This window comes from Oryctolagus cuniculus, chromosome 9 (genome assembly GCF_964237555.1).
Source record: "Oryctolagus cuniculus chromosome 9, mOryCun1.1, whole genome shotgun sequence".
Lineage (NCBI taxonomy): Eukaryota > Metazoa > Chordata > Mammalia > Lagomorpha > Leporidae > Oryctolagus > Oryctolagus cuniculus.
Genome location: NC_091440.1, coordinates 126334655 through 126361874, shown reverse-complemented (window position 1 = coordinate 126361874; position 27220 = coordinate 126334655). Strand labels below are relative to the sequence as shown.

The window sequence follows — 27220 nt, the reverse complement described above, 5'->3', positions numbered from 1 at the left end:
TTGAGTTTGATGGTTCTGTCTGAAATCTCAGGACAGAGACAACTACTAACTTCAAAAACTCTGGAAAACAAAATAAAGCACTCCTGTTTTGTTTCACGTATTGTACTAAATGAGGTCTAGGTACATATGGAATAAAATCTCCATGTCACGTTTTGGTAGCCAGCGCACTGTGTCTAGACATTTTATTCATTTTTTCTTTTTGAATTCATTTGTTCCTTTTGATACAGTGTTGCAGTTTTGTTTAGTTCAATCTTTTGGTGGTCCTCATTCAAATATAATCCTCAAGTAGTAACTGTTTTGATACAGTTGGAAATTAGCTATAACTGAAATAAAGTTAGTTAAGAGTTGAGGAGAACTCTCAGACCACCTATTTTCATCACAGCACTCAGCATAGAAGTTGTCAAGTGAAAACAACTGTAAGTTTCTGAATGGATGAATAGGTTTCCTCCCTCCCTCTGAATTGTGACTGAGCAAAACCTCTCTAAGTTGTTCAAGGTAATTTTTAAATAGTAGTTATGTTTAAAGTACCAAGTTCCAAGGATGGAACTGAAGAAAGAAAATATATTTAGTCCTTATAGTGTGACATCCTGTAAGAGAATCTAAACATTAAACATTACATGCACTAATAATCATATCTTTATAGTTGTATTGAGACTGTAAAGGCAAAATATGGTTGATAAAAGATTGTGTAACTGGGTACTCCGTGACTCTGCAAGTCAGCAAAGGTTGATTATGGACAACCTTTGAACATTAGAGGAGGATTAGAAATTTCATGTTAAGACAGGGCAATGGCACACAACAGGAAAGAGCCTGGCAGGAGATTTTTATATTAGCATTAGGCTTTTATGTGAAAGCATTTCAGTATCTACAACGATCTCCTTAAAACTACTGTTTTGCTTTGTTCCTGTTGCCAGGACCCAGTTATACCCACCCCCAGTCTGCTGCTAGAATCTTGGAATTTCTTGGTATCACCAAAGCAACAAATGATGCTTGGTTCACATTTAGTGGATTTTATTATACTTTTGAACAGAAATAGTATCCTACTCCAAGACTAGCTTAGAGGGAAATGTTGACACATACCAGATGAGCTTCTGCAGTGGCGACCTTTTCTCAGTATTACTCCTTTACCTGGGTGAAAACTCACACTGTCAGTCATGCAGCAAAGATGGCCTGGGAACCCTCTCCTAATTTTTTATCAGTATGATCAATTTTATCAATCAAAAGAATTTTATCAATTGTTTTTTTAAGTGTTCATTTACTTATTTGAAAGACAGAGTTTACAGAGGAAGAGGGGGCAAGAGACAAGACAGAGAGATCTTCCATCCTCTGGTTGACTCCCCAAATGACTACAGCAGCTGGAGCTTATGTAGTCCAAAGCCAGGAGCCAGGAGCTTCTTCTGGGTTTCCTACTTGGGTCCAGGTGCCCAAGGACTTGGACTATCTTCTGCTGCTTTCTCAAGCACATAGCAAGGATCTGGATTGGAAATGCAACAGCCAGGACTTGAACTGTTGCACATATAGGATGCCATCATGGCAGGTAGCAGCTTTACCTGCTTAGGCACGGTGCTGGCCCCTTCCCAGTTTAAATCCTGACCTTTGAGAAGGTCGTGATAGTACCTCTCAGATACGAAATAGTGAACAGCTAACTCTTTGAAACACTATGAACAAAGTGTACATTGAAACAGGCACTTTGTATAGCTAGATGGAGTTGAGTTCCAGACTCAGACTGTAAATGGGTGTTTCATGTTACATGAATGTCTCTTGCAGCGTTTGAACATCATGCAAGACCCAGGACAATTGTTTTTCTGTGTGAGGCTGTAGATTCTCTTGCTGAATATCTTGTTTCCCATGATGTCATCCCCTAAATGTCTGCAGCAACACTGCTGCAATAATTGTGACAACCAAAAATGCCACTTCTCACCACTTTGCAGAACAGTTTCTTCAGAACACCAGTTGAACTAGGTAGAAATAGGTAAATTCTGTTTCTGACTTCCAGATGAACAGTTTTAATCTCAGAATATAGTCTTCAGTACAAGGTTGATAGAATTTGATCCTTACCTTTCTATTTTTTGAAAGAACATGTTTGCTTTACCTGTGATTTTATAAATTTTTTAATTTCTTTTCAAAAAAGAGTATATTTATTTTTAATTTAATTTTATTTGAATGGTTTATATACACAGAGAGAGATCTTCCAGGCACTGTTTCAGTCCTCCCGTACGTGCAGCAGCCAGGGCTGAGCCAGACAGAAGTCAGGAGCCCAGAATAACATCCATGTCTCCCACGAGGGGCCTAAGTACTGCTGCCTTCCAGGGTGTGTATTGGCAGGAACTTGAATTGGAAGCAGAGCTGAGATTTGAACCAGGTATCCTAACTCTGCCACTGACATAGGAGACCCAGATGGAGTTCCTCTTTCCTGGCTTCAACCTGGCCTAGCCTCAGGTGTTGTGCACATTTGGGGCGTGAACCAGTGAATGGGAGATCTCTCTCACTTAATCACTTTCTCAGACTTTTTGAAATAAATAAAAAGTAAATTAAAAACTAGAACATTTAAAATAGAATGTTTAAATTCAATAGAACTTCTTGCTACAGAGAGAAAGAGAGAAAGGTCTTCCTTTTCTGTTGGTTCACCCCACAAATGGCCGCTATGGCCCGTGCGCTGCAGCCAGTGCGCTGCGCCGATCTGAAGCCAGGAGCCAGGTGCTTCCTCCTGGTCTCCCATAGGGTGTAGGGCCCAAGCACTTGGGCCATCCTCCGCTGCACTCCCTGGCCACAGCAGAGAGCTGGCCTGGAAGAGGAGCAACCGGGACAGAATCCGGCGCCCCAACTGGGACTAGAACCCAGGGTGCCGGCGCCGCAGGCGGAGGATTAGCCTAGTGATCCGCGGCGCCGGCCAGGAGAGGATATTTTTAAAGAAGTAGAGAGAACACAAATCCAGTATAACCAAAAATGGTTTTGGATAAGATATGCTAGAAATGATGGTGGTGGAATTGTGTGGAGCAGAAATTTCAAACTTTGTAAAAATGTAAGATTTTAAAAGCCTAAAGTGATCCATATATTATCAGCAGTACTTTCCACAATGTTTTTTATTGATTATGTATTTTGAACTGGTAGTGTCAATGATGAACTTTATTTGCTCTCCTGAATGCAAATATTGTCGTTTCTAAGAATGTTTGCCAAAAATTAAAGCCAAATAATCTGACTTGCCTCACTGCATAGCAGTTTGATAACTTAGTGGCCAACATTTTTTGTGATATTTTTGAGCTCATTCAGCCACTATTATTGAAATTACTTTTATACAGACATGTTACTATTAATGAATTTAACCTAAAATTGTAAAGCAGAAACAGTGTCTTTACGTGAGACTTTTATTATGGAAAATTATTTCATTGGTCAGTAATGGTGATTTTGAGTAGCTTCCTGTGCTTCTCATGCATTAACAACCTGTGCTGTTGAAAGGTGAAAAAAGGAATTAAGATCACTGTTCTCATTCTTGGGTATGTTTTCTGACCTCAAACTATAATCCCCAAAGTGTTTTCTGAATTTTGATTTTAGTGCATAGGAATGTTCATGTTTCACAATCCATTTAACTGTGCAATTGAGGAAATTTTGCCTTAGGTTTGAAGTTATTGATCTACAATGTAGTGCCATGTTTAGAGGCCATACCAAAAGAACTAATCCCTCCCAGGTAGTGAAATTCAAACTAATGCTCAGGGATTAATATTTTTAGAAATGAAATATGTTAAATTTCATTGTAGATCATCATTGACAGGTAAATATTTGTGAGTACTAGCTCTAAGCCTCAATTAACAAAAATGTCATCTCTCCATAAGATACTTGTAATATAATAAAAGTACTCAATTATTACTATAACACTTTTAATAGAAATATTTCAATAAAATGATTGTGAAAATTGGTTTTCCAACTATGAAACTAACTCATAAAACCACTAATTTATCCCAAAAAGCCTAAAATATTTACTTTCTGGGTTTCTTTCTTTTTTCTTTTTAAGATTTTATTTATTTATTTGAAAGAGTTACCGAGAGAGGTAGAGAGAGAGACAGAGAGAGGTCTCCCATCTGTTGGTTCACTCCCCAAATAGCCTCAAAGGCCAGAGCTGAGTTGATCTGAAGGCAGGAGCCAGGAGCTTCTTCCTTGTCTCCCAAGTGGGTACAAGGGCAAGACGACTTGGGCCATCCACCGCTGCTTTCACAGGCACAACAGCAGGTAACTGGATGGAAAGAGGCGCAGCCCAGACTCAACCTGGCACCCATATGAGATCCTGGCGCTGCATGCCAGGGCTTTGGCTCCCTATGCTGCCGGGCCGGCCCTACTATCTGGGTTTCTAAGAAAAAGTTTGCCAACCCCTGATTTACTGCTCTGCTGGGATGAATGAATTTGCTTAGTCATAGTGAAATATGCTGTTACGTGAGTTTGTGCTACAAACAATTGTATACTTTGAAAAGATTCACTTTCTGAGGCTGGTTCCCTGTTTAAGGGCTGTAACTTTAATATTGTTTCCCCTCCTTTCAGGGCAATTCCACATCCCCGAGGCCATGCACACTTGGCAGCTCTTGTCAACCATGACTGTAAGTAGTTTCTCAGCTTCTTTTCATTGAAGATGGCCTTGAGGAAAGTATGCTTTCAAGTGCAGGCATAAGGCAGAGCTCTGTGAGTGAGCTGTTTTGAAGACACAGATCCACTGAAAAGAGACAGTAGTTAAAATATATTGACATTATCCCATGTTCTCTTCATACTACCTGCATTTCTCTTCATTCAGAGCCTAGAAGTTGTTGAAGTTAGAGAGGTGTGTTACTCAGCTCCATGTGACTAGAGTGAAGTACCCAAGGCAGGCCAACTTTATAAAGGAAAGAGGTCTGGTTTGACTCCTGGAATGCAAGGCCTAGGGACTTCATCTTTGTCTTCCTGGAAGAATCTCTGGAGGCACAGAACATCAGATGGTGAGCTAGGAAAGAGACAAGACTATAATAAAGCTTTTGTAACAACTCTAATGAAAACTGCTTTCAAGGGCACACACCCAATGGTTTAAGGGCCACCCACGTGGCCCCACCTCTTAAAAGGTTCCACCCCCTCCCACTACACCACCATGGGATTAGCAAATAGGCCTTCAGGGGACAGTCAACATCCAAACCATTGCAGGAGGAAAGCGTAGGTATACTTTATGTCAATTTGAAAATATTTCTGCTAATTTTTGTGGACAAGGAAAATGCGATTGAAATTTCTTTCAGCTTGTAAGTCTAAATTTGATCATACTCACTCATACATACAAAGTATTCAAGTTAATTTGGTGTAATGATTCTTTGAAATCCTTTGAAGTCTGCTTTAGAGAACAAAACAAGTAATTCATAGAAAATCAGTTTGGTCACAGCAGTAAAGTGTATTAAAAATGTGAGTGATCAATTTTATTATTTGACTATAAGGATATCATCTAGTTCTAGCAACACCTAATATTCTTATATTGTAATCAGAATTAGGAAAGACATTTTTGTGGCTATGAGAATTAGCTATAATATTATTTCTTAGAAGCTAATTTGTATGCAATTATAAAAATGGAGATACTGAAATTTATCATTATTTACCTTTTCTTATGCATTTAATTCCCATGTATTTATGTGCATTTTCTCAAAATAATGTAGTTTTTTATCTTTTTATAGAAAGCTTTTATTTGATAAATATAAATTTCATAAGTACAACTTTTGGAATATAGTGGTTCTTCCACCCAAACCCGCCCTTGCACCTCCAAACCATCCCACCTCCTACCCCCTCTCCCATCCCATTCTTCATTAAGATTCATTTTTAATTATCTTTATATACAGAAGATCAACTCTATACTAAGTAAAGATTTTTACAGTGTGCACCCACACAGACACACAAAGTATAAAGTACTGTTTGAAGACTAGTTTTACTGTTCAGTCTCATAGTACAACTCATTAAGGACAGAGGTCCTACATGGGGAGCAAGTGGACAGTGACTCCTGTTCTTGATTTAACAATTGACACTCTTATTTATGATGTCAGTCATCACCCGAGGGTCTTGTCATGAGCTGCCAAGGCTATGGAAGCCTCTTGAGTCCACAAACTCTGACCTTATTTAGACAAGGCCATAGTCAAAGTGGAAGTTCTATCCTCCTTTCAGAGAAAGGTACCTCCTTCTTTGATGGCCCCTTTTTTCCTCTGGGATCTCACTCACAGAGACCTTTCAGGTAGGTCACTTTTTGCCACAGTGTCTTGGCTTTCCATACCTGAAGTGCTGTCCTGGGCTTTTTAGCCAGATCCGAATGCCTTAAGGGCTGATTCTGAGGCCAGAGTGCTATTTAGGGCATTTGTCCTTCTATGAGTCTGCTGTGTGGCCTGTTTCCCATGTTGGATCATTCTCTCTTTTTTAATTTTCTCTATTAAAAATAAGGTACTTTTAAGTATGCATTATTCTACTTGCGCATTTTTGATATTTTCATTTGAGAATAGATAAGAATATAAACCAGTCTTAACACATAGTTTTGAATAATATATTTTCTCTACTTAGTTGCTTTTTACTTTTTGCCTTTTAGCTTACAATTTCTCTCACAGAATAGATCATTTGTCTTTTGGAGAACTTGTTCCGGGAATCATCAATCCTTTAGATGGAACTGAAAAAATTGCTATAGATCGTAAGTACTGAATAATTACTCTTGGAAGTTAGATATAGGAAATAGTTCTTACAGCTTTAATACTTATTTTCAGTAATACAGTTTCAGCATTATAAGAATTTTCTTCTTTGTGTAGGTTCAGAGTTCTGAAATGCAGGGTTGTTATATTAGAAACCTCTTGGGAGAAATTTACCTAAGAAACCTGGAGTTATTCCAGAATGTTTTTACTGGTAATACAGTCAAAAGTAGTACATTATAGCATCATTACTTTTTTTATGTTTTTTTTTTTTTTTTTTTTTTTTTATTTGACAGAGTTATAGACAGTGAGAGAGAGAGACAGAGAGAAAGGTCTTCCTTCCATTGGTTCACTCCCCAAATGGCCACCACGGCTGGTGCTGCGCCAATCCGAAGCCAGGAGCTGGGTACTTCCTCCTGGTCTCCCATGCAGGTACAGGGACCCAAGCACTTGGGGCATCCTCTGCTGCCCTCCTGGGCCACAGCAGAGAGCTGGACTGGAAGAGGAGCAACTGGGACTAGTACCCAGTGCCCCAACTGGGACTAGAACCCAGGGTGTCGGCGCCACAGGCAGAGGATTAGCCAAGTGAGCCACGGCGCTGGCCTTATTTTTTTTTTTTTTTTAAGATTTATTTTATTGATTTGAAAGAGTTACAGAGAGAGGTAGAGACAGAGAGAGAGGTCTTCCATCCACTGTTCACTCCCCAGATGGCTGCAACAGCTGGAGCAGCACCAGTCTAAAACCAGGAGCCAGGAGTTTCTTCTGGGTCTCCCACGTGGGTGCAGGGGCCCAAGGACTTGTGCCATCTTCTACTGCTATCCCAGACTATAGCAGAGAGCTGGATCGGAAGAGGAGCAGCCAAGACTAGAACCGGCGCACATATGGGATACTGGCGCCTCAGGCCAGGGCTTTAACCCGCTGCGCCACAGCACTGGCCCCAAGTTTTCTTTTATTATAATATTATTATTATTATTTTCTTTTATTATTATTATTTCTTTTATTATTATTTTATTATTATTATTGAAAGTATCAGTTTGTCCAAAAATTGGAAGTATGATTTTCTTGGTTTTGTAGCAAGTAGTCTAATTTCCTCTTTTGTGAAGAGTTGTGTCTCTTCTCTATTTAAGTGTCCATACTGTGTGATATACCCCACCTGTTGGACCTTTTGAAGACTTCTGAAGCATCCTCACCTGCTTGGAATTTCAGTGTCTGTAAAAGTGTAATTAAGGATTTAATATTTTATCAAATTCAGTAATTTATTAATATTCTTTACTCAGTATAGTGTTATAATCAGGTACATTAAAGGTATTTTACTTAAAGTACTGTTGTAATAAGTTTAGAAATGTTTGAAAAGAAACCATTCTGAAATTTTAAAACCTCACTCAGTGAAATCTAAATTGTAATCAATCATATATACGCATTCTACACTGAAGTGCAGCATATATTAGCTAAGAGATGCTCATTTGAAGATGTGTTGGTCAAGACTTTGTTTCAGGATCCTAAAATGAACTGCAAATTTTTATACAGAAGCTCTTCTAAATATAAATGGGTTAATTCAGAGGTTGTTTGAGTCCAGTTACTCCTAAATTATTAACAACTAAGAGCTACCGAGAATTACGTTTATGAAATGTCTGTCAGCAGGTGAGTGTCAGTAGGTTCCTGGAAGCTTTAACACAGGCATATTCCTCCCTTCATGTCAAATGTTCTCTTGGATCTCTGTTTCCAAAAAGAAAAAAATCCATGTAATCAATCTGTGGTGTCCTATTGCTGTCCCCTCCTTGAGGTTCTTCAAAAACCTGCTTACTGAGCAGGTGCATCCCTAATGCTGTGCTCTTCTGGATGGACCTTCAGTCTCAGGATCAGAGCAGTCTGCAGCTTGCAATACAAACCTGATCCAGTAGCTTTTTTACTTTGGTCATTAAGCTCTCCAACAAATGTAATAAGCTTGTCCTGAATTAACATTAGGCAGTTTAGTCTTCAGTAGTCATCTGACCACGGGTTATGAATTTTCCCATCATGGTTCTTTGACTCCTGTTGGTTTTTATTTATTGCATTGGCACTTCACTTTTGACATGTGATGTGGTTCTTTTGTCCTTAATTTTCACTTGTCTAATTATCCCATCCCTGTGTATAACATTGGTTATTGCCTTGCTACTCTCATTTCTATCTTCTTCCATAAGTGATAATTACATACCTTTGACTTTCAGTGCTGTGACTTGATAGAAATTATTCTTTTAAGGGTTTATTCTAGGTAATTGAAAAGCAGAATGACAGAGAGAGAGAAATCTTCCATCAGTTGGTCATTCCTCAAATGGTTGCGGTGGCCAGGACTGGGCCATACTGCAGTCGGGAGCCCAGAACTCCATCCGGATCTCCAGTGTCGGTGACAGGAGCCCGAGTACTTGGACAGTCTTCTGCTGCTTTCCTACACTTGTTTGCAGGGAGCTAGATGGGGAGTGCAACTGCTGGGACTTGGGCTGGTGCTTGGATATGGGATGCAGGCATCACGGGCTTAACTTGCTGTACCATACCAGCCCTAGAATTAATTCTCACAGCACCTCCAAAGTAGGCACAGGTTGAGCCGTTTACCTTATGGCAAATATGGCTCCCGGGATGAATCTGGAGGCCATCGGTAAGTGATAAGTGCTCCGTAGGTGTGGGACATGGTTGACACCTTTGGCTCTGTTGTTATCCAGGAGAATATTCAGGATGTTAAGTTGACATTAATAGCAGAACTGGTACAAAGTTGGTTTTTAGATGTTGCAGTGGTACATGTAAGAGGTGCAGTAAGTGAAGTTGAAACAGGCCTGACTTTGTTTTGGTAGAGGCTTGTTTAGTGTTAGTTTTTGAAGAGACTTTTACCCCTACCTCTCTCCTTGCTCAGTTTGAATTCACTTGAGGTAAGAGACAGGTAAACAGAAATTTTTTGATGCTGAGCGAAAGAGGCCAGACACACAAAAGTGTATACTGTATGGTCCTATTTATTGAAATTCTAGACAAAACTAGTGTATGGCAGTACAAGACAGATCCCTGGTTGGCCTGGTACAAAGGGGCATGAAGGAATCGCTTTGAGGTTTGGCAGATTTTTGTGGTTTGATTGTAGTGGTGATCATACGAGTGGATATATTTCCCAAAATGTATTGAACCATACATTTAAAACATGTGTTTTACCATATGCTCATTGTACTTTTAAAAAGTGTCGAAAGTTCGTTCATCCAGCTAATATTATTGAAGGCCTTGTATTTGTCAGTCGTTATGTGCAGCATCTGGGACCCAGGGGTAAACATGTTCTGCTCTCCAGAGAGCCCACATCTCAATAGGGAGTCAGGACAGATGGCTATGAAGCAAATAAAGGAAATTATTTGTGATAGAGCAGTGAGAGGAAGAGCCTGTGGTATTTGGGGTCTAAAGGAAAAAGCCAACTTGAGTGACGTGTTGAAGTGAGCCAGGCAGTGGTTTTTCTGAGGACATTGCAGGCAGCACGTTGTGAGTGAAGCTGTTGCAATGAAATAACCTGCATGTGTGGCTAACTGGATCAGCCAGCCACGTATTACCGCTGCTCTGCCAGCTGCCCACCTGGCAGCTTCAGGTCACTTTCTTCATGGCAGCAAGGGACATCTGTATGTCAGGTCTTTGAGAGAGAACGAAGACTGGCCAGCTGAGTGGCTTAACCATGTGTTAGTACTTGTCCGCAGCTTGCCGGCTGAATTACTCCTTGTATTCGTAAGAGAGTAGATAGGAGATCCAAAGCTGTTGTCCCTTTATGTTCAAAGGGTGCAAACTTTTACTTTAGTGGCTAGAATTGAAAACCTTGGAGAATTTTCCTCCTTCCATTTAAGAGCATAGTTGCCTTGAGTCCTGGCCCCATTACTTAGTAACGCACTGACTTTGAGCAGCTTTTGTAACATTCCTGAACTTCAGTTTCTCATCTCTAAGAAGAGGATGAAAAAAATCTGCTTCATGGGATCGTTGTGGATTATTTAGAATCGTATGTGTAAGGTGCTTAGAACAGTGCATGGTACATAGAAAATACTCATGAGAGGTTGATTGAGTTTGTTCTTTCATTTTGTTCTCTTGTTTGATTAAGTGTATTCTTTTTGCTGTTGTTGGGACTGGGCATGACAAATAATGTTCCTGCCCTCATGGAATGTACAGTCTAATGAGGGTGTGAGTAACTGATTTGGACCTTGTGGTTACTTAGAGATCACACACCTTCACAACATGACTCCTGCTGTCACCATCAGGCTTCGCTGCAGTAACACTGTAACAAACCCCAGCTCTCAGCACCACGTGTAAACTTTACTTCCTTGCTGAGCTATCCCAGAAGTTCTTCTCTTAAGGCATCAGATTTACAGTTCAAGAGCTAACGATCGAGGACAGGTTTGAACGAGGTTTCTCTTAATCTGGAGTTTGAGGAGCTGAGCAGGCAGGCAGTCGACCCCAGCCGCTTCACTTACGCTGTGGAACACAGAGGATGTAGTAGCAATCAACACTGCTGTTTCAAAAGGCGGGCAGTGAGCGAAGCGTGTTACTGGGCCACACGGAACTGGAAGAGTGTGACATTCCGCTGCTCCGAGAATGGGGACTGTTCCTTGATTGTGTCCTGTTCTATTCCCTGTCCCTTCTTAGCTTTGTCCTCTGGAAATGGTCCTACTTTTCCTTTTTTTTTTTCCCATTTTCCCCTCTCCGCTGCATCTACAGAGTACACTGGAGAATATGCCATTCTTGGGGGGCTAAACACCCTTCTTAGCCTGCATCCAGTTAGTAGAAAACTTGGGAGCCCCAAAGGTTTTGAATTTCCAGCTTAAACTCAGTGTCTTTTAATGTCCACTCAAAAGCTTTGTTAATTTTTTAAACAAATTGTATTTTCCTAGCTCCATGTGCCAAAAGTCAAAGATTTCTTGATGAATATGCCTCATTGTCTAGGCTTACTACGCTTAATACGTATCAGATTTCCATGTTCTCACTTGGGCCAACCCAGTGGAGGAGGGATATACATCCCGCTCTTAGTGAACCTTGGGAAAGACAGGGAGAGAAGGAAGGAAGAAGAACAAACGATACAATCCTCCATAACCCAGATTTGCCCGTAGATATTTTGTTTGTTCTACGTGTTTTAAAGCATGTTTGATTAGTTCTTAATTTAGCATTCTGAAGATTACACATATAGCTTCTGTCTCTTTAATTCACTTAAAAGTGGTGCTCCCAGATCGTTCTGCAAAGAGGTAGGTGGCAGCCCAGTCTAGTAGAGCATATTCTAATTTACCATAGACTCCATTTTATCTGCCTTCCCTTGTCAGCATCAAAATTCAGATTAGATTCCCACTGAGTGTTCTCTAGTTTAATGAAAGCTTTGATATAGGATTGTGTTCAGGAGTGGATTTCCATACACTGGTTTTTCCTAAAATGATCTCGGGATGAATGGTGTTGGAATTACTGGAGCCTTTGGGAAAAGTCCGTCTTCCTGAACAGCTGATCCACTTGGCTTAAATTCTTTAGGAAAAAGGCAAAGACATAGGATTTGAGTTTGTTCTTTCATGTTGTTCTCTTGTTTGATTAAGTGTATTCTTTTTGCTGTTGTTGGGACTGGGCATGACAAATAATGTTCCTGCCCTCATGGAATGTACAGTCTAATGAGGGCAAGTTCTTTTAAAAATTTAAAACTCCGGCTGGTGCCGCGTGCTCACTAGGCTAATCCTCTGCCTGCGGCGCTGGCACCCCGGGTTCTAGTCCCAGTCGAGGCGCTGGATTCTTTCCCTATTGTTCCTCTTCCAGTGCAACTCTCTGCTGTGGCCAGGGAGTGCAGTGGAGGATGGCCAAGTGCTTGGGCCCTGCACCCGCATGGGAGACCAGGAGAAGCACCTGGCTCCTGGCTTTGGATCAGCGCGGTGCGCCAGCTGCAGCAGCTATTGCGGGGTGAACCAACGGCAAAGGAAGACCTTTCTCTCTCTCTCTCTCTCTCACTGTCCACTCTGACTGTCAAAAAATTGATAACTCCATTAAATAATTTCAAGTTCTCTATTTGGCACAGTTTCAAAGGCAAAATTTTGTCAGTTCTCATACATGTTATAAAGTATGTATGTTTCAAGTCAAATGTTATGAGTCTACACTATAACCAAGTTGAAACCATAGATGTTCTTATCTAAGTTTTTTAGGATATAGACCTGGAGAATGAACATAATGTATATGATGTGATTTGTTAATTTTTAAAAACTAAATAATTGGTAACATACTGGTATTTATAATTTGTATTAAGCAAATGATATCTAATGTCTATTGAAAAATAATTTCTGGGCCTGACACTGGCATAGTGGGTAAAGCCGCCTGCAGTGCCGGCATCCCATACGGATGCTTGTTTGAGTCCTCGCTGCTCCGCTTCTGATACAGCTCTCTGCTGTGGCCTAGAAAAACAGTAGAAGCTGGCTCAAATCCTTGTGTCCCTGCACCCACGTGGGAGACCCAGAAGCAGCAGCTCTTGGCTCCGGGCTTCAGATTGGCCCAGCTCCACCTGTTGCAGCCATTTGGGGAGTGAACCAGTAGATGAAAGACCTCTCTCTGTGCCTGTCTCTCTGTAACTCTTCCTTTCAAATAAGTAAATAAATCTTTAAAAAACATCATTTCTGGGGCTGACCCTGTGGTGTAGTGGGGTAAAGCAGCTGCCTGCAGTGCCAGCATCCCATAGGAGTGTCGATTCAAGTCCCAGACGGCTGCTTCACTTAATCCAGTTCCCTGCTGATGGCTTGGGAAAGCAGTAGAAGATGGCTTAAGTGCTTGGACCTCTGCTCCCACCTGGGAGACCGTAAGGAAGCTCTTTGCTCCTGGCTTCAGATCAGCCCAGCTTCTGCTGTTCGAACCATCTGGGCAGTGAGCCAGCGGATGGAAGATCTCTCTCTGCCTCTGCCTCTCTGTGACTCTTTCAAGTGAATAAGTACATCTTTTTAAAAAAATTATATTATACAATAATCATTGAATAGTTTTTTTGTTAGTGATCTTCATACTCTGACATCAGTTCAATGTGTTTATGCAAAGTCTGCCTAATTCTCTTTTGGTTTAGTATATTTTAAAATATTAGTAGAAGCTGTTTCTTGTGATGGTTATACTATTATAATTTTATTTTTATTAGTTTCTGTAATACAAATAATTAACTGCTTTTATTTTTCCACATTCATAAAAGATAATAATTATTATAAGGAATATCTAAGTCACTAGTTGACCTTTAAAATTGTGTGTGAGAGCATGTGACTTCATGCTCACTGGGGACTTGTAGTGAGCATGACTATGAGGGGACTTCAGAAAGTTTGTGGAAAATGGAATTAACTTTGTTTCGATGCAAAAATATTGTTGAAATTCATGCATACAAGTGGTTGGCACAATGTTCTTAAAAATGCATATTGGGAAAAAAACTAAACATGGATTTCAAAATTTTTTGTAAGAAAACAAACTTAATTTTATGAGCTCTTTAAAGTACCTTTTTATATTTCTTTCACTGGTTCTTTTAAAATTGTTTTTTATGAGGCATTATTAAAATGAAGCATTATGAAACATTATATCATATTAAACATTAAATTTCAGGTAAATTTTCTTAACAGAAGAGGAATCTACTTGGCAGTTGTGCTACTGGGTTGATGAAAAGTCACATTTTGTCTTTGTTCTAGACAACCAGATGTTCCAGTATTTTATTACAATTGTGCCAACAAAGCTACATACTTATAAGATTTCAGCAGATACCCATCAGTTTTCTGTGACAGAAAGGGTAAGTTGAATCCAGCTGGTAAAATGATTTAAAGTTTTGTATAGCTTTTTATTTATTTATTTATTTTGACAGGCAGAGTGGACAGTGAGAGAGAGAGACAGAGAGAAAGGTCTTCCTTTACCGTTGGATCACCCTCCAATGGCCACTGTGGCCGGCGCACTGCGCTGATCTGCTGGCAGGAGCCAGGTGCCTCTCCTGGTCTCCCATGGGGTGCAGGGCCCAAGTACTTGGGCCACCCTCCACTGCACTCCCGGGCCACAGCAGAGAGCTGGCCTGGAAGAGGGGCAACCGGGACAGAATCCGGCGCCCCGACCGGGACTAGAACCCGGTGTGCCGGCGCCGCAGGCAGAGGATCAGCCTATTGTGTCACGGTGCTGGCCTGTATAGCTTTATAAAATCCCCCATTTGGTGCCCTCACTCATTTTTTTATTTTATGCTAAAAATTTTTTTAGGAATGAGTTTTTTAGAAAGTAAGTTGTCTTAGAGCAAGAAAAGATTTAAAAAAAAAATTAAAATATTTCCTATTTATTAGGGCTTAAAGTTGTTAAGCTTAATGAAAGTGTTGATTATTTTAATATCAATTTTATAGTATGTTTTCCTATATATTGCTATGAACAGTTTTTAATCTTACAGATTTTCTCATTTCTTGTTATTTATTTCCCAGTAAATGTGCCTGTGTTATGGATGGATGTTGTGAATCAGCAGTGTAGAGGTTTTTGCCTTCCTAAGTAAATGCTTTGTATTCGTCTGACAGAATATTCTGTCACCTCAGGACACAGTGGCCTCATAGATAAATACTGAAATGAGGAGCAGAGTTTTGGAACTGGACAGTGTAACAGATTTCACATCTATTCTGGAGTCATGTTTTCTTATTTTTGTATCTAATAATGATGAGTATTCAAATTCTAGTATACGAAGAATGCCAAGGACCTGTCTAAGTGCTTTTTAATTTATCCATTTGAAAGGCAGGGGGACATATTTGCAACAGCCTGGTCTTGGCCAGGCCAAACTGGAAACCCAGACCTCAGTGCAGGTCTGTGCTCGGCGGAGACCTCCTGCTGTGTCCGAGGGTGGCATTAGCAGGAATCCAGAGCTGGAAGGGACTGGAACTGGACCTGGCATTTCAGTGTGGGAGGCAGCGCCCCACGCAGTGTCTTCACTGCGCCAGTGCCTGCCCCTGGGGCTTTGGTGTTTTTTTTTTGTTTTGTTTTTTTGTTTTTTTTTTTGAGAGGCTTATACCTTATTATGACCATATCTCAATAGCTGTAGATTTTTCCTTGTTTTCCTGAAATTTAGCAATGTTTTTACAAGTGAACTGTTATGCATCTATAACTTTTCAAATGGTTCAGAGGAAAGTACCCAGGTATACATAATTGTGTAGATATATGTATGTATGTTGTATACATAGGAACTAGGCAGAACACCTGCAAGAACATATTGTTGCAGCATTTTTGTGAGGATAGGGAGATGTGGTTTCTCACCTGGAAGTTTGGCAAACAGAGGAACAGCAGCGCACACAGTTGCCAAGACCTTGGGGAAAGTAGCATGCATTGCCCTGGGAGTGCGAAGTGCCAGTTTTGTGGAAGGGAGGTCAACAGTGACTGCAAAATTACCTGGGCATTTGCCCTTGGACCCAGTAATCCCACTTGTGGGAAATCTGTTCCCGAGACAAAGTGTGGAACAGGCAAAGTGATGTGGGGGTGAGGCTAGTCATTGCCTGTAGAAGACTGGAAACAGCCCCGGTCCTCCAGCTGTACAGCAGCAGAACAAAGCAGGGATGGGGAAGGAGCTCTGTGTATTGATACGACATTCTCTGCAGGCTGCATTTAAGAACAAAAGAAACTAAATGAAAAAATATCATAGGGGCCATTGAGGTGGTACAGCATGTTAAATCACAGCCGGGGATGCCCACATGCCATGTAAGAGTGCCAGTTCATGTCCTGGTTACTCTGCTTCTGATCTGGCCTCCTGCTAGTGCATCTTGGGGAGCAGCAGTATGAGTTCAAGTCCTTGGGTCCCTATCAGCCACATGGGAGACCTCGATGGAGTTTCTGGCTCCTGCCTTCAGCCTGGCTAAGACCCAGATGTTGCAGGCATTCAGGGAGTGAAGCAGTCGATGGAAAATACTCCTATCCCTTCTTCTCTTCCTCCCCTCTTACTCTGCCTTCCAAGTGGATAAAAGTAAGCATTTTCTTTTTTTCAAAATTAGAGTAAAATCCCAGAGCATTTGACCTTTTGCAGGATTTGCTTTTGCTGAAGTAATCGCTTCAGAAAGAAACAGAACAATGAGGTGGTGAAGTCTTTGAGGGGGCAGGGAGGACGGTGCTGACCCTGTGGGGCCAGGAACACAGAGTCAGTCTGTTACAGGTGCTCTGGTCCCCCAAACAGCTTCCGTCCTCAAAGTTCTCAACAGTATGTTTGTGACTTCAGCATGATATTAGGCATCTCAGAGCTTGAAGGAACTTTATTAGAAACTTAATCAAGGGTTTATAAAACCCAATTGTGGCTGGTGCCGTGGCTGAATAGACTAATCCTCCGCCTGCGGCGCCGGCACCCTGGGTTCTAGTCCCGGTCGGGGCGCCGGATTCTGTCCTGGATGCCCCTCTTCCTGTCCAGCTCTCTGCTGTGGCCTGGGAGTGCAGTGGAGGATGGCCCAAGTCTTTGGGCCCTGCACCTGCATGGGAGACCAGGAGGAAGCACCTGGCTCCTGCCTTCGGATCAGCACGGTGCGCCGGCCGCAGCGCACCAGCCACAGTGGCCATTGGGGGGTGAACCAACGGAACGGAAGACCTTTCTCTCTGTCTCTCTCTCTCACTGTCCACTCAGCCTGTCCAATAATAATAATAATAATAATAATAAAAGCCCAATTGTGCTAATAACGGGAAAGAGTTTTGAAATACCCCACCTAAAATTGTTTTAATTTCCCTTGGTGGTAGTAACCTCGTTATTTGTATTCCTAAAGCTTGTAGTTTAACTGTAGCATAATAAAAATAGAACTTAGCCTAAAAGTCACATCAGGGCACCATGATAGTACAGTTTGGAGCTGTTATAGAAATGTATTATAAAGTTTGCAAACTTGCTTTTTGAAGTATAAATTGGATAGAATAAAGTAGAATACTTTGCTCAATGTGCACAGTATTGTACATTTAGAATTTTAGCATCGTGCCTTTAAAATAGTCCTGTAAACTCTGTACCAGTACATATATTTTAAATTAATGGATTCTATTTTCTTCCTATACTGTATCTCCTATAGTTTAAGAGGAACAACAAAGTTGTTTTAAAGCCTGACCATTTAAGTGACAGGAGTTGAAGACAGTTGTTTTCTAAACATAGTGATTTGATTGGTGAGGAACATGTCACATGGCTCTGTGCTGGTGCTTAACGGTGCAGAAAATGTGTGTGCAAGGTGCCGCTTTTGAGGAAACAGGGAGGGGTGGTGTTGCTCGTTGGATACTTTGGAAAGTCAGCCGCACGCGGAGTACAGAATAATGACCCTGGGAGCACTCATAGCCTGGGATGGCCTTTCCCAGTGGGGCCGCAGGGCTTGGCATTGATGGATGCAGGTCCCAGATGACGTGACTCGGTTCTCACCTCCTCCTTTCTCTCCCCTCCCTTGGCCTCCCTGTAGGAGCGCATCATCAACCACGCTGCGGGCAGCCACGGCGTCTCGGGGATATTCATGAAGTACGACCTCAGCTCTCTGATGGTGACAGTGACTGAGGAGCACATGCCGTTCTGGCAGTTTTTTGTGAGGCTTTGTGGCATAGTTGGAGGGATCTTTTCAACAACAGGTTAGTAGTGATTCCTCTTGCCTCAGTTCTAAAGTGTTACACTTCCACTAGGACACTTCCACTTCAAAAGGCCAAGAATACACATACTCTCCTGGTTTGCTATTTGAGGAATTTTTTCATTAATTCATATTTCCAAAGTGTTACTGACTGACCATTAAACATAGCTAATTTCACTGCTTTGAGTGATTTAACAGTGATTTCATGGTGTGCTGCAAAGATTGTTTGCTGTTATCAGACAGATGATATATGATTGCATTCAGTTTCTGCCACTTACTTGGTGGTGACCTTAGGTCACCTACTTTTTCAAAAATTATTTTCTCATCTATAAAACTGACATAATTTTGTAAGTGTGTTACAGGATTAAACAACCAAATGCCTAGACAGAGTAGACACTTCCATGCAAACTTACCTTTTTATTGAATGTATTTTTCAATGTACAATATGCAAAATCATGTCTTCTGTGATGCTGTGAATATATGAAAACAGATTTTTCAATCAGTAATGTTTTTGTGTATTTTGTTCTGAGGTTGCAGAATTCTCTGAAAGAAAATCTGGAAGTAGTCATAAAAATTTTAAGAGTTAAGTAAAGAAAGGGAAGTTTTTTCTTTACCTGCCAGTCCTCATCAGTATTGCACAGAGCTGAATGGTTTACATGCTTCGAATTGTATTTTTTAAACAAATAAGTGCATTTTTGTGCCATTATTTATTACTGATTTCATTTAAATCTGTTTAAGTGGTTGTCTTAAGATTATTTATGTTTCAAAATTATGTGGATATGTGAAGAAAACCTTGAAAAGATTAGGCAAGATCCTGGATTGTATGGCCTTGGGATTTTGAAAAGAATTGCCTTTGTTTCAAAGTTTAAGTATTTTGATTATTCTTAACCATGGAAGTAAAAAAAATGCAAATTGCTTTGTTCCTTGCCTTAATGTATTCCTATATACTTGATTTTTTTTATCCTATGTAGTAATTTAGGTAATAATTAAATTGAGTGCATCAACTTGTTTATCACAGGAATGTTACATGGAATTGGGAAATTTATAGTTGAAATAATTTGCTGTCGTTTCCGACTTGGATCCTCTAAGCCCGTCACTTCTGTAAGTAGCGCAGACTGCGTGGGGCAGCTCTCTGGCGCGTGCCGGGCTGTGGGCCCCTTCGTCCGGAGGGGACCTTGTGTTCAGAGGGTGCAGCGGCAGGAACGGAGCTAACGCTGTGGTCTCTTTCCTCCTTTCCTCAGGTCCCTTTTGAGGATGGCCACACAGACAACCACTTACCTCTTCTAGAAAACAATGCGCATTAGCACCTCCTGAAGGAAGGAGAAGAACTTTTTGCCTGAGACATAAAACCTTTTTTAATAATAAAATATTGTGCAATATATTCAAAGAAAAGAAAATATGAATGAGAAGCAGAAAACACACTTATTTAAAAAAGAAAAAAAGGAAAAAAAAACCCCAAACTGAAATCCTGTGTATGTTGTATCTGTTACAAATGTCCTAGAAGAAATGATGCAGCCGATCAGTGAGTCAGCCCAGGGGAGTACCGCTTTGAAGATGGCCCCGGCTCCCTTCACAGCGTGCGGGCAGCACTGCAATGAGAACTTACTTGCCGATGACAAAAAGCCCAAGGAAGGAAGTGAAACCCACCTAAAGAAAAACGGCACTGCCCAGTGCAAATGTTTGCGTCCTCTTGTTTTTAAAAGATACGATGTCAGAATAAAGTATGTAAAACGTATGGAAAACTAGTCTAGACTTTAAAAATTGTAATCAGGTCACGTTGTTAATAAAGAAAAACAGGGACTAGTCTCTATAATTAGCCATATTCATGTTAAGCCATATGGACAGGACCATTTATCCAGTCATTTGGTCCGATGAAGCTAATTGCTTTCCCTTAAACTGTGGTTGTTGCTTTTTCTCTAAGTGTTCAGCATAGTGTCTTGGAAGACAACGGTGAATGCTCTGGGCAGGTGTGAAGGTGCTGTGAGATGTGACAGGTGTCATTCACAAGTTGTATGCTGGAGACTTCTACAGGGAGAAGAAAGCACATTTAAAACAAACGTTAAGTCTCCAAGTCTGATCCTTTGCATCTTGCAAAGGGCACAGGGTGAATGAAAAGACCCACTGCTGGTGGTGAAAATGATCAGCTCGTACAGTATTAAAAGGAAAAGTAGACTATTTTTCACATGTGATGAGTAGGGAACAAGCCAACTGTAAACTTTTATATACAACAGACGTCAAGGCAGATTCTAAGTACTACAAGATCTCGTCCCATCTGAGGGGTGCCATATTAAACCAATGCCTGCTAATCTGTAAAACTGGATTATGAAAAAAGTTTTTGCATTCAGGGTATCCTGAATGTAACTAACTCTGTATTAGATTGTATAGTTCTAACTTTTCTTCCTAATTTATGAGTTAGTTTGAAGTTTCTAGAGTATAAAAGATAAAAAATAATGAGAGGGTGCTATCTTGCAGATGCCATTAAAAACTGTATTTGAAATGTGTGTGCCAACATAAGTGTTCCTTTTATAATCACTAACTGATAATAGAAGAATTATCAACTAGTACCCAAAGTTTAAATCATTTAAAGACTTGACTTGAATGATGGCTTTAAAGAATAGCATGTCACAAGATTGTTTTTCAAATGAATTTTTTTGAAGATAAAATAATGCTCTCTTCAAAACAGTAGAAATAATGGAGAGAGAGTAAAAGTGACAGAATTACTTTGCAGTACAGTATGTTTAGAATGGTGCCTTTCATAAAATAACAAAGGCATCATTGTGTAAAACAGTATGAAGAGCCACCAGCGTCACAGATGGGTGACACAGCTTGCTTTGAAAGACTGAAATCCAGAAACTCTGAAATGAGTTATCCACCTCTGGACTTTGTATTTGTTTTCTCTAGATATTACTTACAACAAAGTTGAGTTAGGAACTAACAGAGCATCTCTCAAAGGAAATGCAGTTGGAAGGAGCTGGAACTGCAGCTGTTTCAGACTGAATGTCGGTCTCCGGAGTCTGCTTGTTAGGAAATCCAGTCTTGTTTCAGAGTTTTATTTTTGATAGGAAAATATTGATCTGGGATTACTTTTTTAAACTTAGGATTGTAACAGTTAAGTATGTTTAAAACTTTTATACTTACATTTGATTTTTAATTGCTTCTATCTTCTCCAAATATCCTATTAAAATTTTTAATGAAATAAATCCATTCCATTGAGAGTAACTTGGCACCGAGTTCTAGTGTGAAAGTTGAAAAGGCGCCCATCTGAAGCCCCTCAGATGGTCAGGGTCAGGTTTTTGGGCTCACCAGGTGTTTCTCTGATTGCAGAGGGCACCTTACTGGCCTGCCTGTTATGACACTTTATCTGTGCCTGGGGCTCCCTTCTACCATGAGTCTGTGTTATACTAATCCAGTCCTCATCTTCATTTTAGTTGGGTCCTTAGTATTCACTAGTATGAATTCTAGCCTACAGATTTAGGCCTCAAATTATGTGAAATGGATTTTTAGGATCTATGTTTGTGTACATTTGTCTCTGAAGAAAATTAAATATTTAGGTGAGTAACACACTGCTGCAGTATTAGTGCACCTCAGACTGTCTCTTAGGAAACGCTTAATATTAACACTGTAAACATCGCTAAATCTCAAACTCTGATGATTAACAGATCACTTTTCTCCAGCATTTGTTCATAGAAAGCAATGGATTATTATAATTAGCAGTTTATCAATGCAAACACTATTTGCCATCTTTAATGTAGTTTTAGGAATTTAGAAAGGAATCTCCTAATTTTTAAGTAATGTCAGTAGAGCTACAATATCTTGGGTGAGTAATTCAGTTAGCAAAAAGGAAATTTATATGCAATTCCTCTGCCTCAAAATTGAAAGTTTACATTTAAGTTCAAATGCATGTTTTTGGTTGTTTAAAAATTACCTTAACTTGAACCTTGGTACCTTGAAAATTTCAGCATGCCTTTTAAGCTAGTACTTTCTCCTCTATTTTTTAAATATTTAATTCACTTGAGAGGCATAAAGACAGAGAGCGAACTCCCATCCACTGGTTCACTCCGTAAATGCCCACAATGGTTAGCAGGGCTTCCAGGAGCAGGGAACTCAATGCAGGTCCCCGCTGTGGGTGCCAGGGACCCGGCTACTCGAGTCGTCACTGCTGCCTCCCAGGGAGTGCATTAGCAGGCAACTGCAGTCAGGAGATGAACCTGGGAATTGCGTTTTGTACTTACTTATTTTATATAATAATTTTTTACAAGACTTATTTATTTGAAAGGGTTAAACAGAGAAGGAGAGGCAGAGAGAGAGCGATCTTCCATCCACTGGTTCACTCCTCAACTGGTTGCCACAGCCGGGGCTGCAATGATCTGAAGCCAGAAGCTTCTGGGTCTCCGACGCTGGTGCAGGGGCCCAAGGCCTTGGGCCATCTTCTACTGCTTTCCCGGGGCCAAAGCAGAGAGCTGGATCAGAGTGGAGCAGCCGGGACTCAAACTGGTGTCCATATGGGATGCCCATATGGAATGCCAGCACTGCAGGCAGTGGCTTTACCTGCTACGCCACAGCGCCAGCCCAAATAATTTTTTTTTTTTAAAAAGTTTATGTATTTATTTGAAAGTGTGACAGAGATCTTCAGTCTGCTGATTCACTCTCCACATGGCCCCAGTGGCTGGAGCTGGGCCGCCGAAGCCAGGAGTTTCCTCTGGCTCTTCCCGTGTGTGGAGTGCCACCCTCTGCTGCCTCCCCAGTTACATTAGCGGGAGCTGCAGCAGCCAGGGAACCAGCACCTTTATGGAACGCTTGAGCTACAGGCAGTGGCTTGACCCCTACACCACAGCCTTGGGGCCTTTACATAACTTTCATTATTATTTTTTTTTTTAAAAGAACTACCCAGAATGAGAAGGCTTAGTGAAAAACATACACAGATGATGGGGTCGGCACTGTAGTGCAGTGGGTTAAAGCCCCAGCCTGCAGTGCCAGCATCCCATGTGGACGCCGGTTCGTGTCCTGGCTGCTCCACTTCTGATCGAGCTCTCTGCTATGGCCTAGAAAAGCAGTAGAAGATGGCCCAAGTCCTGGGCCCCTGCACCCAACATGGGAGACCTGGAAGAAGCTCCTGGTTTCAGATCGGCACAGCTCCGACTGTTGCAGCCACCTGGGGAATGAACCAGCAGAATGGAAAACTCTCTGTCTCTACCTCTCTGTCTTTCAAATAAATAATAAAATAAATATTTTTAAAAATATACACAGATGAAAGCTATAAACTAAAGCAGAACTTAACAGTTTACGTAACCAGATAATAAATGCTTTGGAAATTCTTTGTGTTGTATTTTCAAGCAGTTGGGCCAATCACTTTTGTGTTGACTTGTACTTTAATTTCTTCAAGGTATTTTTCTAGACTGACCCACAGTTGCCCTACCTCACATCTTCGCACCCATTTACAGTTTCAGCTTATAATTAGTATCAAATAAAATCGGAACACACCTAAGATGTTTGTTTATCAGAAGGATGTCTGCTTCTTGAAACTCACTTTCGGTTAAGTGTCGTTTGCCATCACATTGTATGCACTTCTCAGGGAACCACTGTCTTAAACCAGTTACAGCCCAAAACCAGCAACTGCTCATCTACTTTATTAAATATGTATTTTTACAAAAGTCCTCTAGGCAGTGAGTGTTTTTCCACATTTCTATGTGGGTGTGTAGGACAACCATTTCTTCTTACCAGGGGCAGTTTATAATCCCAGAGATGATGCAATTCTAGACAAGTAGCTATGTGGAAATTTGCATGGGGTTCCTATGAACTTTGAAAATTATTGGTGCTTTTGGAACTTCAAGCTAATCTTTAATTTTTGTGGCCCTTATGAAATAACATACTATTTAAGTATTATATGGATATACCTCCAGAGCCTAAATTGGCCATTGAAGTGAAGTGTTGCCTGGAGGTGGTGGTGTTTCGTTAGGAGAGAACTGTGAGCAGTGCTTTGCTGAGCTGTGCGCCCCTCTGCCTCGACTTTGTCTCCTAACGATTGCTTCAGGCAGTGACTGCCTCCTACTCTGAAGTGTGTGACACTACAGCAAGTGCCTTGCAGGTGCAAAATACAAGCATTAGCAAAACCTTGAAAACACAGGTACCTTCTCTTTGTACTTTCCATCCTCTTCCTAGAATTGAAGTCTTTTTTCATTATTTTGTGTACATTAGGCATTCAGGTAACAATATGTCCTGATATGAAATAATTACTAAAGAATCTGTCCTACAGCCACCTACTTTTACTGCTTAATCACCAAATAACTATCCGTGTCGCTTCTCTGATGCCACATACAGAACACTCACATAAATGCAACCCTGTTAATGGTGTGAGATAAAGTGAAGCATTGTGTACCCATTTTTAATTTATGTTCACCTGATAGTTATCACTCCTGTGATTTGATTTGGTTGCAAGAGCTCTTTGGAAGGTTCTTTCCATGTTTTTCCCACAGTCGATGTTGTGGGAAGATCCACGGTAGTAGGGAGTAGGTAAACACAGACAATACTAGAAGAGAGGGGGGATATTTTTAATTCAAATTTTTATTTAATCAAAAGTCAAGATGTGAATCTTTGATCAGTGGAATTATTGAATTGTTGAAACATACAGTAATCAAAAGATAAATTCTTAGATCAACTGTTTTTATTCAATCCCATTAAGTGATACCGATTTCGAATGAATATCTATAGTTTGTATCTTAATTGCTGTAACGCAGAAGTATCACAGACAACTGAAACTAAATCTCACAGGTTCTTGGTGTCAGAGCTAGATGGTCTGCATGGGGAGTGTTCTCTACATCTTAGATGCCATGGGGAAGGACACTGCCCAGAGGAGTTCCCTGAAACACTCGTCCAGGATCTCTGGAGAAAGTGAAGTAATACTGGGTGAGAGACGGCCCTAAGGCCTGGTGCCTTTCCACTGCCCGTACGTGCCTTTCTGATTATCACGTTACCCCTGAAGATGACCATAAGTAGAGCCACCGTCCTCTGGGGATGCCAGACGCCTGTGTGACTCTGAGATACTCGGTGAGGTTAAGATTGCTTTTTAGTTGCTTGGGCCCCAGATACCACATTTGAATAGGCCATGTTTGCAGCATGAAGAAACGCTGCAGTTCAAATATGTTCATCTTTCAGACATGAGGAAGGTTGGAAGAACAGTATATTAATAGTACTGGAATTCTAGAACACAGATTTTATTTGTTTTAATTATAGATAAAATATTTTAAGCCAAACAAAAAACATGCCCCACACCTACTCTGCAAGCTTTAGTCACTTCAGTACAGTCAGCACTTTGCCGCTGTGCGTCGTGCGGTCAGCGTGCAGCTGGAATGATCAGGACATCAGGGAATCCTTGACGATCAGAGAAGAGTAATCGCTGCAGCTTACACAAGAAAACAAACTAGAACTGGAAACTTGGTTTGCTATTTTACTTTCCCAGTGGCAGAGAGCAGGTGACTGCGTTTTCTCTCCAATTCTAGTTAGGACTTTGCTCTTCCCTATGAGCCGCTCTCACTGAAGCCTGGGTAAGATTAGCCCAACTGGAAGAGGCGTGGCAACTTTAACGAACAAGAAGGAACCTCAGAAGCAGCTTATCAGGAAAACTGATGATTATGATCTAAAAGATTTAGAAATAATAGCTGTCAAAATTACCAGAAACAATTTTGAAAGCATGATAAACTTGAGTTCTCAAAACAAACATGCTTAAGCCCTCATTGTATAAATATTTACACTTCTTTTTCCTTTATAGGTTTAAGAAGTGGATATAGTTAAGAAAAATGGTTAATGTGAACGCACCTACACCGCACCCTTCAACCAGGACTCCCACGTATAACATGCAATGGAAGGAGAGGCATTTGTCACGGGGCACCACGTGTCTGAGGGCCTGTGTGAGGATGGTGGGACCGTTCTTGCTCTACGCACCTCACAGCTTTTCAAGAGGGTGCCTCACGGTACTTCCGGGGTCAGCTCTGCCTTTGTTTGACTAGCTCTGTATCTGCCCTGTGTCATCCATGCTGTTGGGCTGGAATTGAGCCTCTCAAGGAGAAAAGAAGCTAAGTACGGGGAGGTGGGAGCACTTTCATGTTTCACACGCAAAGGGAAGGCTTGGACTAGAGTATTTGTGAAACAAGATGGAAATAGTTGTTTGCTAAAATATCTGTGGATATAGGCTAGTGTATAGTTCCCCTTCTCTCACTGAAACACAAAGGGTTTGTGTCACATGATGGGTCAGCAACAGCACGTTTGCCATCGCAGCTTGGGCGTGTTCCTTGTTACTTGCTAACAGTGACAAGCACAGTTCTCTGTCCGAGGTATCTGAGGTTCCAGATGGAAGGTGGCTGTCGCCTGTTCCTAGGCCTTGAGCGTGCTGGAAGCCCTGAAGTAGGAGAGGAATTTGTAACAGAAGCTCACGATGAAGAACCAGACGTTCCGAGCCATCTGTGACCTCGCGATGAGAAGGCGCCAGACGATGAGGAAGAGGGCGGTATTAAAGAGGTAGTGAATGTTTCGGAGCCTGAAAAACAGACACAACATAAGCAGGGTTAGAACAGCGCCGAAGACGCTCCCAACCTTGTTCTGTGAGCCAACGACGCATCCTCTCTGGCTACGGCCTGCCAACATTAAGTGCTCACAGGGCGTAGGCCACAAGCTGGGTACTTGCGTCTCCTTTTCCCCAGCAATCTAGCTGAACTGTCCCATTTTCACCTTATTTCCCTAACTAGTTTCTGACAGCTCTCTACTTGCAGACATGACTAGCATATTGTTAAATATACCTTAACCATATGACCACATCCTACGTCTTGTTCTGAAGTGATCAGTCTGCTAGTCAAGGCGCTTCTCTCGTCTCTGCCCTCCCAGCCTTCCGCTTCTGCCAGTTTTTCCGTCGTGCTGCACTTCTGTCAAGTCGGTCTGTGTTGGGTTTTCTCCATATCACATTACTGACAGGTGTGGTAGAAGAAACAGAAACTTGGTTTTGAATCTGGGTCCTGTGCCCGGTGTGCATCACCG

At 41.2% G+C, this 27220-nt stretch overlaps 2 protein-coding genes across 12 annotated transcripts in view; one reads left to right on the top strand and one right to left on the bottom strand.

Annotated features, from left to right (window-relative positions):
• The window catches only part of ERGIC2 (ERGIC and golgi 2), a 50937-nt gene extending 29528 nt beyond the window's left edge, over nt 1-21409 (top strand). For 5 of the 10 annotated variants that reach the window (XM_070049595.1, XM_070049594.1, XM_070049593.1 and 2 more), the window contains 6 exons: nt 4531-4586; nt 6566-6664; nt 14312-14409; nt 18038-18200; nt 19215-19297; nt 19438-21409. In XM_070049595.1, coding sequence (XP_069905696.1) covers nt 4531-4586; nt 6566-6664; nt 14312-14409; nt 18038-18200; nt 19215-19297; nt 19438-19500 — 562 coding nt within the window. In that variant the 3' untranslated portion in view covers nt 19501-21409. Of the gene's footprint in view, nt 1-4530; nt 4587-6565; nt 6665-7786; nt 7879-14311; nt 14410-18037; nt 18201-19214; nt 19298-19437 lie in introns of all 10 variants that reach the window. The other 5 variants (XM_070049596.1, XM_008259447.4, XM_070049598.1 and 2 more) reach the window with 2 other exon arrangements.
• Nucleotides 21410-24739: 3330 nt separating this feature from the next.
• The window catches only part of FAR2 (fatty acyl-CoA reductase 2), a 163931-nt gene continuing 161450 nt past the window's right edge, over nt 24740-27220 (bottom strand). For both annotated transcript variants that reach the window (XM_051850370.2, XM_051850368.2), the window contains exon 12: nt 24740-26726. In XM_051850370.2, the coding sequence (XP_051706330.1) occupies nt 26564-26726 (163 nt within the window). In that variant the 3' untranslated portion in view covers nt 24740-26563. The remainder of the gene's footprint in view (nt 26727-27220) is intronic.